Source organism: Quercus suber, unplaced genomic scaffold, assembly GCF_002906115.3.
Source record: "Quercus suber isolate HL8 unplaced genomic scaffold, Cork oak 2.0 scaffold_447, whole genome shotgun sequence".
NCBI classification, from domain to species: domain Eukaryota; kingdom Viridiplantae; phylum Streptophyta; class Magnoliopsida; order Fagales; family Fagaceae; genus Quercus; species Quercus suber.
Window position 1 is genome coordinate 508774 of NW_027069898.1, and position 11462 is coordinate 520235.

Genomic DNA, 11462 nt, shown 5'->3' on the forward strand with positions numbered 1-11462 from the left:
ACAAGTAAGATTAGAAATTAGAATGAAATCCAATTAACTTCAATTTTTTTTTTTTAAATACAATGTTATTTCATCTCTAAAATTTTTAATGTTTGTGCTTTTTAATATTCCAGAAGGACAAAAACAATATTTCAACCAAATTTATTTAAGGAAGATTAGAAATTAGGATTGTAGGGTTAGGATTTGTGGCCCAAGCCCAAAACAATGAATTTGTAGAGTATGGGTGAAAGAGCTAGGTTGAATATGGGATCAACGACAATAAATCACAACCCTCAAGCACAAACCAACATGAATTTACACGTAAAGAATGGATATCCAAAGAGCTATATTATTGATTATCTGGTGAATACAGATCTTAGGGTTACAGTCAAGTTCTTCTTTTTTTTCTCCTCCTTTTTTCGTTAGGAGCTTCTTTCCTTTATATAACCTCCCTTCTCCTCATCTCCATCGTCCACTTGTATCTCATCCGTGAGTCTACATGAGTATATGTCATGTCAAGCACCTCCTTTAGCTCTGTGTGAGTGACGGTAGGTGAGGATACACTGTTTAAGGGTCTTCTCCACATAAATGCGGTCAGAAAAGTTGCTGCAGAGCATTAAATACAGTGGTAGCAGCTTTCCTTTTAGATATTTCTTCATCTTTATCGTCTCCAAGTGTACTCAGAGCTTATCTTGATCAGGAGGTGTCCTCGGAAGATCATCTTGACCTTTTATACGTTCAATTGATCCATACTATTCGCATCAGAGGAATATAACCTCTTCGGACAGAAAGCGACCTCTTCGGATTGTAATCACTTTTCTCTCTGGAGGTCCCTCTTCCAGATAGGCCTTGCCCTTACCATCTTCCTCTTCTCGGACGCACAGTAATCCTCATATAGGCTCTTGGCCTACCATGTTAGACTGGGCCCTTTTTCCCCCACAATAGCCTCTCAAAATTTTAATTTTTCCCTCGTATCCGAGGAGAAAGAATAAGATTTTGACCTACCACGTAAGGAAAAAGAAATAAAAATAAAGAAATTTAAAAGAGGGAAATCGTAAATACCCCCGTTTACACGCGTGCGAGCATAGAGACAAGCGCTTCATTATTGCCGCTGTCAGTTCCGTATTCCCAAAGCGTTGTATTAATTACTCCAGGCGGTGTTTTGTCTTTTGCATCCAACGGTGGGTTGTTGATCCAACGGACAAGGTTCTTCTTCAGGACTTGGATGGGATGAATTACACCCTTTCACCTGTCCCCATATATAAACCCTCAAAGGAGGTTATTTTTCTTTACTTTACGCATCCTCAGAATACCCAAAGAGCTCTTTCATTCAAAACCCTTCAAGCTTCTTCGGATTTCTATGTTATTTTCTTCCAGGATCCACCAAGAGTCCATTTCGAGTCCAGGGATTACCCTCCACTCTTGTCTGTGTAAGTTTCGACACCTCTTGGTCCTTTATTTTCTTCTCGGCTAGTATTTTCTACATTCAAAACCCATTTCCTGTTCACTGCTTCAATCGTTCTCTAAGAATGGGCAAATTCCAACATCTCGTCGATAGTCCGACGTTGATATAGGAATTTAAGCAAAATTATGGTATACCGCGAGGGGTGAATCTGAGATATTGCCCTCCGAAGCGGATACTAACGGCCCGAAGAGATGGAGAGGTCGTAATCCCAATGATAGCCTTCATTGAAGGGGCAATGACCCTCCCAATGGGTTCCATCTCCTTGAACTACCTTTGCAACCACAGGCTCTCTCCTGAGCAGTGCGCGCCCAACACCTTTAGGATACTAGGAGCTATCGATGCCTTGAACCAACAGTTAGGATTAGGGCTAACCTGGTATGACCTGGCATATATGTATGAACGTCATAGCCAAAAAGGGGCGGGATACTACCTTAAATCCTGATCCGATATCGTTAGATTATTCTCCTGCCTTCCCAAATCAAATAAAGGGATGAAAGACGACTATTTAATCGTCTTGGACGCATGGCACGACGGTCTACACTGTCCGACCGAGCTAGGAGAGCCAGGTGTGACTTCCTAGACTTAGGATCTCTAACAATAGTCTTAGGATCTTCATTCTTCATAACCTGTTTTTTATGCCATCATATTTCAATCTCCTGACCGGATCTGTTTGTTTGTTTGTTTACAAATAAGGCACATATTGCTCCTCGGCTTAGCCTTATCAACGCCCCCGCCCTTAATTATGTACTACGCTCGGAGATATTCGTGAGTGAGGACAGCCAGCTCCAGTCCATCCCACTTATACTCGGCTATACACCTAAGAAAGCAGACATCCAGCCGACTGGCAACGCCATTACACAAGGTGATCACCGGCTTCGGCGAATAGACGTCGCTCGGCGACACTTTTTAGCGCCCTACGACCTTGAGCCCGTTCCACACCCTAACCCACAGGGTATTTCATTGCTAATCCGACCAGTTCAACAAGTTCCCCTCAAGCCGGTGGTCACAGGAGAAAGAGTCGATTCTTCATCCACTTCGCTAGAGGAACAGATAGACAAATTTAGATTTGAAGGGGAAGTTTCAGGGAGGTATAGGTAATACCCTCTACAGATTTCGAGAAGGAGGCCGACAGGCAATCCAGCGTCTGCCAACCACTTCTGCTAACTACAGTCCCTGAGGACTCTTCGGAGGAAGAAGAGATGTCTGATTTAAAGCTTCTACTGAAGAAAAGGGGTAATAAGGCTGAGTCCAAAGGGACAGGGACTTCTCGGCCAGTGGTGAACTTACCTCCACCCCCACCCCCACCTCAGGTCTCGATCCAGCCTAAAGTCCTTCCTGTCTTGGGAGATAACCTTATCCTTACCCTTCCCTTGCTGCTGATCTTCTTCAACCCTTCTATATTTTTCAATACGGTCCATAAGTTGACGCATGTTAGTGTCAGGTTTGCCGGACAAGGATGTCCTTAAACCATGATCAGTGGGGAGACCCAACTTAAACGTGTCTAGGGCCATTGCATCAAAGTTGCCCTCCATATCGTTAAACATCTCCCAATATCTATCCGAATACGCCTTAAGGGACTCACCTTCACGCATGCTCAAGGATAGCAAAGAGGACAAAGGCCTGGCCACCCTTCGGCATGTGACGAAACGTGAACCAAAAGCTTGAGTGAGCTCTTGGTAGGAATTGATGGAGTCGGCTTTCAGGTTGTCAAACCACCTCATTGCCACGGGTCCAAGACTAGAAGGGAATACCTTGCACATCAGAGTTTCATCTCTGGAGTAGACAGCCATCCTTTGGTTAAAATGGCTCACATGTTCTACAGGGTCAGTTTTACCGTTATAAATAGTAAAGGTTGGCTGGTTAAAACGCTGAGGAAGTTTCGCTCCTTCAATCCTGCGCGTGAAAGGTGACCTGGAGATTTGATTCAAAGCCTTGCTCATGGCATCATTTCCCACCCCTCCATGTGATGACCTTTGAGGTTGCTTCTTGCGAGGGTGGTCATCCTCATATGAAAAAGATTCACTGATTGGAGTTTGAGACCTTTGTTCATAAGTGATGTCTTGTTCGTCACCCAAGTCATCATCAGAATGCGAGGCAATAAGTTTTCTTTTCGCATGGCGCAACTCCCTTCTTAACCTTTCAATCTCTATTTGCATGTTGTTCTTCTTTGCATGAGAAACATGACTTCCACCACGAGGTTGAGTTCGTTCAGTGTGTGTAGTATGCACACTACCTTCACGGTCTTGTCTCCGCTCCAAATTGAGAAAAGGGTCTATATGTTGGGACGCCCCAGATTCTGCCAGTTGTTGCCCTGGTTCAGCCATGACCAACTGCTACTGCTTCCCCTTACACTCAAGCTCTTCCTACAGACGGCGCCAATTATAGGTTTGTGATTCATTGTCGTTGATCTCATACTCAACCTAGCTCTTTCACCCATACTCTACAAATTCATTGTTTTGGGCTTGGGCCACAAATCCTAACCCTACAAAGATAAAATACAGTTATCTCCACAAAAAAAAAAATAAAATAAAATAAAATTTAAAACCCAATGTAATTTCATCTCTAAAAAGGTAATTCAAACTATTAAATTTAGTCCAAATCACCCCCTTCTTTTTAAATTACCATGTTAGGACTCCATTTTATAGATCAATACTTTCTTTAAATTTTTTACGACAAACCTACAACTTTTAAAAATTTGATCAATTGTTTTGTCTTGTATCTTATATTCTCATTTTTTATCCAATAGTTATTGTAATTCAAATTTGAGACCTGTTAACGGGTGTTCTTATGTTAATTTTTCAATGAACCATTTTAAGAAAGTTATAATACCACTTTCATGTAAAATATAAAAAATTGTCAAAAAGTTAATTACTTTTTTCTTTTTCCATAACAAGTTTCTAAAAATATTTTCTAAACCAATACCTTTAGAGCATCCGTTAACTTTCCCCTTCAAAATATACACATAAAGAAAAAGTTATGGAAAATAAAATATTCCTTTTGAATACAAATCTTTTGTACCACATTTTGTGAGATTTAGATCTTTTAGATTTCTTAAGGTACTCTACCAATAAATTTCCTTAAATCCTAACCACTCTTTTATGATTTAAAGATCTAGATTCTGTCATATTAGCATTTCACTAACAATATTCTTAAAATAATAAAATAATGTTGCAAACAAAATACAAATCCTAACCCTACAAAGATAAAATACAGTTATCTCCACAAAAAAAAAAATAAAATAAAATAAAATTTAAAACCCAATGTAATTTCATCTCTAAAAAGGTAATTCAAACTATTAAATTTAGTCCAAATCACCCCCTTCTTTTTAAATTACCATGTTAGGACTCCATTTTATAGATCAATACTTTCTTTAAATTTTTTACGACAAACCTACAACTTTTAAAAATTTGATCAATTGTTTTGTCTTGTATCTTATATTCTCATTTTTTATCCAATAGTTATTGTAATTCAAATTTGAGACCTGTTAACGGGTGTTCTTATGTTAATTTTTCAATGAACCATTTTAAGAAAGTTATAATACCACTTTCATGTAAAATATAAAAAATTGTCAAAAAGTTAATTACTTTTTTCTTTTTCCATAACAAGTTTCTAAAAATATTTTCTAAACCAATACCTTTAGAGCATCCGTTAACTTTCCCCTTCAAAATATACACATAAAGAAAAAGTTATGGAAAATAAAATATTCCTTTTGAATACAAATCTTTTGTACCACATTTTGTGAGATTTAGATCTTTTAGATTTCTTAAGGTACTCTACCAATAAATTTCCTTAAATCCTAACCACTCTTTTATGATTTAAAGATCTAGATTCTGTCATATTAGCATTTCACTAACAATATTCTTAAAATAATAAAATAATGTTGCAAACAAAATAATTAAGATTATTGTTAGTGGAATGCTGACATGACAAAATTTAGACTATTAAATCATTAAAGAATGGTTAACATTTAAGGAAATCTATTTGGTAGAGTACCTTAGGCAATCTAGAGGATTTAAATCTCATTTTGTGTTCTATTTTATATTCCATCAATCACAACTTGTCACGTGTTTATTTTTTTCATTATAAACTTTGGCTATTTTATAAGGAAACTTATACATATACTTGGCAAATTGTGATTAGTAAAACATAAAGTGAAATACAAAAAATAGTACAGAGTATTTGTATCCATTGCTTTTACCCATCAACTTATGAAAGCAAAGTTTTAATTTTTAAGTAATCCTTTCCAATTGAGAGTGGCTCATAATTATTGATTTTCACATTTAAATACAATATCATTTTAAGGTAAATACTAGCACAAGATTAAAAATGCTAGCAACACAACCTTTTTATATCATTTTTTTACGGCTTAGGTAATAAATTACAATTAGAGTATCGTTATTTTCACATGAACCCATAGTTAAAGTTAACACTTATTATGCACGCTAATCACAAAATTCCCAACAGGCCCCACATAAACAATTGTTAAAAATGTTTGAAAAGTTGTATTCTCAAGGCTTATTTTATGAGGCACGTTTTAAAATAGTAAGCATAAAATAGTAAAACTTCACAAATTTTTACGTTTTTAGTTCAGAAAGAGCCCAAATATCATTAGTAAAGATCGGAAGGGCTAAATCATCTAAATTTAGATCCCATACTTAGTACTCTCACTGTTAACCACAAAGACACGGGTTTGTTTGTCCCCTTGCTTTGAAACACAAATTGTCAATCTTCCTTTACAAATACCAGGCATTGCCAATATACACGAGTTATTACGCATTTGGACAAAATCCTGGTCCAGAATACTTTCTTTCTTTGCCTTCATCTTCCTTTAAGAAGGCTAGCCACCCATTGTTTCTTGAGCAACCGATTAAGGAAGAAGATGCTTTAATTATTACACTTTATCATCATGGAACCACCACCTGGTCTCCTTGGGAGATCTGCCATTCTTACAGTTCTTTACATAGCGATCATTATCTTCAGGGCGTTGCTGTAAGCAAGGTCAAGAAAATTAATGATTTAGATACAACAGGAATTAAGTGTGCGCCCATCATTTTACCAAAACATTGTGCGCTCATTCTCTGGTTATAACAATTTAGTACAATCATATTTATACTCTCATTGATCAGTAGTAAAATGCAAGACACGAAAAATATGACCTAATGATTTGGAAATGGAAGGAACTTGAAAATTCCTAAAAGTTAAAAGCAGATGATTAAGTACAAACCTTCACAGTTGAACTTGAGAGCATGGAGAGAATGCTGATACAGATGGAACTAACAGTCATGGCTGGGGACCATGAGTCATACAAAATATCTACAAAATGCCACATTCAGGTAGTAAATTAAACGTCAGTCTTGCTGCAAGGTAATCAACTGCAGATAATCCATATACCTCAAGTCAGAAAAGTTTTTTTTTTTTTTTAAGCATGATTTTTTTTTTTTTTTTTTTTTTTTAAGCATGATTTCATTTAATAATAATAATAATAAATAAATAAATAAAACACTAAACTAAACAATAAAAAAACTAACTAAAAATTCCCTGCTAGTTCAAACTCATTCAGGATGAGAAAGTAAGAAAAGGCAGGTTTTGATTACTCTGCCCATATGCTCATGCACAAACAGACATCTTATATAGTCATTACTTTTGAGTAGCAAAATGACCAATTGAAATACCATGCTTCATTATGAGCTATCATAAATAAATATCACTTCCAACTTTCTCAATGGCTGAAGAGATTATGATTTTGATGTTCCATGCATAACTGCAAGTGACGTTAATCTTAAAAATGTAGGATAAATTTAAAATAATGATAATAATAAATAAACACAAATGTAAAACCCTAGCAATTCAAAACTGAACTCGTACTAAGATTTTGGAAAACTGATACGTTCATAATTTAAATGTCAATAACAGGAAGAAATAGGCACAATTAAAACTATCTCCAGGAAGAAAAAAATAAATAATACAGCATACATAATAATATAATATACTTGCTTATTGTTACTTCGATGTTAACCATAATGTCATCTAAAACTGATTAAGTTAACCTGCAGATACCATAACAGATATAAAGCCAATTGGCACTGCCCTAATTAATCATAACCTTCTTAGATAAGTATAAGCTGTGAAGCAATTGTAACTAAAATTTTAAGCTTTACTCTGGAATTCTTTCCTCTTATTCCCAAACCTTTGGCTGCATATCAGAGGCCTGTCCCATATAATTCCAATCATCCACCCATGTTTAAACTGAGCACAAGACAGAGGGACAGGAACAGGGGAGATGGGGATTTGAAACAGTTGAGTATAAAGTACACAAGCAATTATGGGCCAAAATTCATGACCCCAAGATTTTGAATAAAAAGCAGAAATTCAACTTCACCCTTCCTGTTTGATGCCAGTCATGAATAATGTAGAATTTCTTATAGTCCCTGTCACTTGTTTCAAAATCTCCTTTTTGGGTGTTGAATTATCAAGGAAAGAAAGCAATTCAGCTGCTCAAAGAATGATGCCAATTATCTGAAAAGTTATTTCATTACCCTCGTGACTCTGAACAAATTAAAGAAAAGAAATGTTCACGTGTATTGTAGAGACACTGTTCATGGGAACTGTTCACAAAGCACTATAGCAGACTAGTTTATTTCAGGTTATTTAAATGTTGGGTCTTTTAGGTTTATTTTTTATAGTACATCAAGGATTAGTCGAAATTAATTAGAGGATTCTGAGGTTCCATTCATAGTTTGACTTGTATTATCAATAAATGGATAGATTTTTTTATTATTTATAAAAGAATAGTTGTTATTTACAAAGTCCTCTCAAGAACATGATGTTTGCTCGATTAAACACTAAATAAGAGATCTTCCCTTGTTTCCCTCAAAGAAGCTAAGATTCCAATGGACAATATCAAAGTAAACCCTAGTCTCATCCCGCTCCCAAGTCCCAACTCAGTCAGTTGGTAGCAAAGCTGAAAACAATCTATTGCTTTGCAACAAAGTAGACTGCAAGAGATTAAACTCCAAATGGAATGGACATTGGAGTGGACTTGTAAGTAGATTGATGAAATGGAAGATTGTATGGACATTACAGAAAATGATGACAAGTCCTTAAACATAAAAGAAGGTGGTTTTGCGGATAAAAATTATGATTTAGAGAAATGAAATTCCTTTCATGATGCCTATTTTATTAAGCTCTAGTAAATTTGCTGTTTGCTTGATAAACTTTGTACTCTTTAAGTGTCTAAGCTTTGTACTATTAGGAATTTAATGATGGTTATGTTGATTTTCTTTCAACACAAATAGCCCACATAGCTAAATAAGAGAAATTACATTTAATGTAGAAGACTTATTACTACAAGATCAAACAAGGAAAAGTAGTAAATTAACGTTTATGTGGGGAAAATAATTGTTCATGTATATACAGCACACTACTCATGAGGACCATTCATGCAGCTGGCAGCACTTAGCAGCCTCACTTTTATTATCAATAAAATTTGTCTTTGGCTTACAGTTTGTCTTTAGAACTTAGGGTCTGATACTCTGATTAATTAAGCACCCTAAAAAATAATTTTTCCTTTGCTTCCCTCTAAGAAACATAGGAAAAGATGGAAGATCAAAGTAAATCCTTGTCTCATAGCACGTATATTCCAATACTTAACCAACTAAGCATTCAATGCATTTGTGCTACCTTTAGTTCAAAGGAGGTTATTCTTATCTCATGTCTCAGAGAGATTTAAAGCTATGTATATATATTTTTATAAGCATTAAGGCAACATATATAAATTCATATCCCTTCAGACAATAACATTGACCTTGTATCTAAAAACACATGAAAATCTACCTTAAGAGAAAAGAGGTATCAATATTACGCAAGAATTGGCGACAAAACCATACCAATCAACAAATGAATTGATGCACAAGAAGGCGCAAAAAAACTCATGATGTAACTATAACAAATCATAAATCAAATACCAAAAACCTCTAAGAAAGAGCAGGCCATAATAGATGGTATGTATGCTAAGAAGGGGGAAAAAAGAAGCTAGTAATATGATTTCCACAAAATTACCTAAACAAATATGGCCATTGCTGTAAATATGAGGATGGAGTGGAGCAGGATGCAGAAATATCACCTGTTAAACCCACCAACAGAATCAAAACAAAATATATATATATATATATATATCATCACCAAAAACAAATACACTAATTGAACTCTACCCAAGGTTAATTACATATTACGAAAAAAAACGGCTTTATGCAAACCTGTGGGGCTTCCATTGGGTAATGCTCAGGAAAGTCAACCTGAAGTTGATAAGTTTCATTTGCATAAAGAGTTCCCTGAGCTCCATTGACTTCAATAACCCACCTTTGAATCCAAAATTCCCACAAAATAAGAAATCAAAGTCAATAAACTAACTGAAGAAGCAGGACATCATAGAAACTTAAAGTGGAATATGCATGAAGCTTGAAATTTCCACAGCCACAAAAAGTCTGGTCATAGTTCTGACTGAATACAAATTGTAGAAGGAGTCCCATCTGGCTGACCTAGTGTGCGGCAAGCACTTCAGCCCTAAGCCAACCTATACATATATATGTTAAGCTACTCATTGTTTTTCACAAAGAGAGAGCAGACCCATAAAAGAAAAGATCGTTTTCTAGTCTTGTTCTTTTTCGAAAGAGAGTCTAGCGTGTATTCAGAGTTTGGGTTTCTTGAGTGAATCATAGTGTCACTGCTGTAAACTTTATCCCTATCACCACCCGTGGACGCAAGCACATCACTGCCAAACCACTTAAATTGCTGTGTTTGTTAATTTATTTAGTCTTTATTACCATTATTGGTTTTGAATCCTACCCTACTTTGCAGAACATTCCAATAATTTGAATTATCAAGAACCAAAACATACATAAACATAACTCAATTCAACAACCCTAATATCACTATGTTCCTAAATTTTGCTTAGTTATGAGCAAAAGAAATCAATCAAAACCCAAAGAATCAATCAAAAACACAAAAAACCCTAAAGAAGGGAAGAGAAGAAAACAAAACCTTTGGAGGTTATCGGTGACTTTGTGTTTGAAACCAGCAGGAGGGTTGACCTGCCACTCCAGAAGCTCCTTCTGGAGCCGATTGCAAGCAATCTTACTCAGAGCCTAACAAAAAACCCAAAATTCACAAGCATCATTAACAAAATCGAACAAATTTAAGGTTTTTGATAAGATATATGAAACACATATATTAGTATTAGTTTCTATAGTACGAAATTAACAGCTGATTGAAAAAGAGTACGATGTGTGAAAGCGAGGAAATTGGGGCAAAACCTTGCGAGCGGTGGCGGAGGAGCTGGTCATGGCGAGGTTTCTAAAAATGGCGGAGAGTTAGAGAGAGAGAGAGAGATTGTGATGGTGGTGGTGTTTGACGAAATAGACAAAGAGGACCAGCGACCGTTTATAATGTTAATGTAATATATTTATGAATGAATGACCCAAGGTTGTGTTTTTTTTTTTTTTTTTTGTTGTTGTTCCTTGTTGCCCACCATATCTTTTCTTTTTTTAATTTCGATGTTTCTGTTCTTTTTTACTTATTATCTTTTGCTAAGGCGGCTTTTCGTGCATATAGGGCATTACTACAACTTTATTTGTGATGTACTCGTCTTATTTCACAATTTGAGATAAGGTACACCAAAGCTATGAGTAAACAATTAATGTTTTCAAATTGAGCTGCTACTACTAATAGACATAGTGTGCTTTTGTCTTTCACCACTCACAACTTATCATTATGAGTGTCCCTTGCTTTTTCGTACTCTGAAAATACTCAAATACTCATTTTAATAAACCTTTAATTAACAATGTTATATTCTAAGCTCTACACTCTAATCCCTCATGTAAGGATGACAATAGGACAGCGCGAGAGCAGATTAACGATGTCTTCTTTTTACGGTGAGAAAAACTCGTGTAGAGTAGGAGCGATGCAAGGTCGATTATAGGCAAGTTGAAGGAATTTGGTCATCCTTGATGAGGTGGCTTTG

General features: G+C 35.9%; 1 protein-coding gene across 1 annotated transcript; it reads right to left on the reverse strand.

Annotated features, from left to right (window-relative positions):
• Window positions 1-6076: 6076 nt before the first annotated feature.
• On the reverse strand, window positions 6077-10899 carry LOC112000857 (probable ubiquitin-conjugating enzyme E2 16). Its single transcript, XM_024033025.2, has 6 exons — window positions 10756-10899; window positions 10484-10587; window positions 9700-9802; window positions 9503-9566; window positions 6669-6757; window positions 6077-6431 (listed from the first exon to the last, which is right to left on the reverse strand). Exons 1-6 carry the CDS (start codon window positions 10783-10785, stop codon window positions 6336-6338), a joined length of 486 nt encoding a protein of 161 aa, XP_023888793.1. The 5' UTR covers window positions 10786-10899; the 3' UTR covers window positions 6077-6335.
• Window positions 10900-11462: the final 563 nt, after the last annotated feature.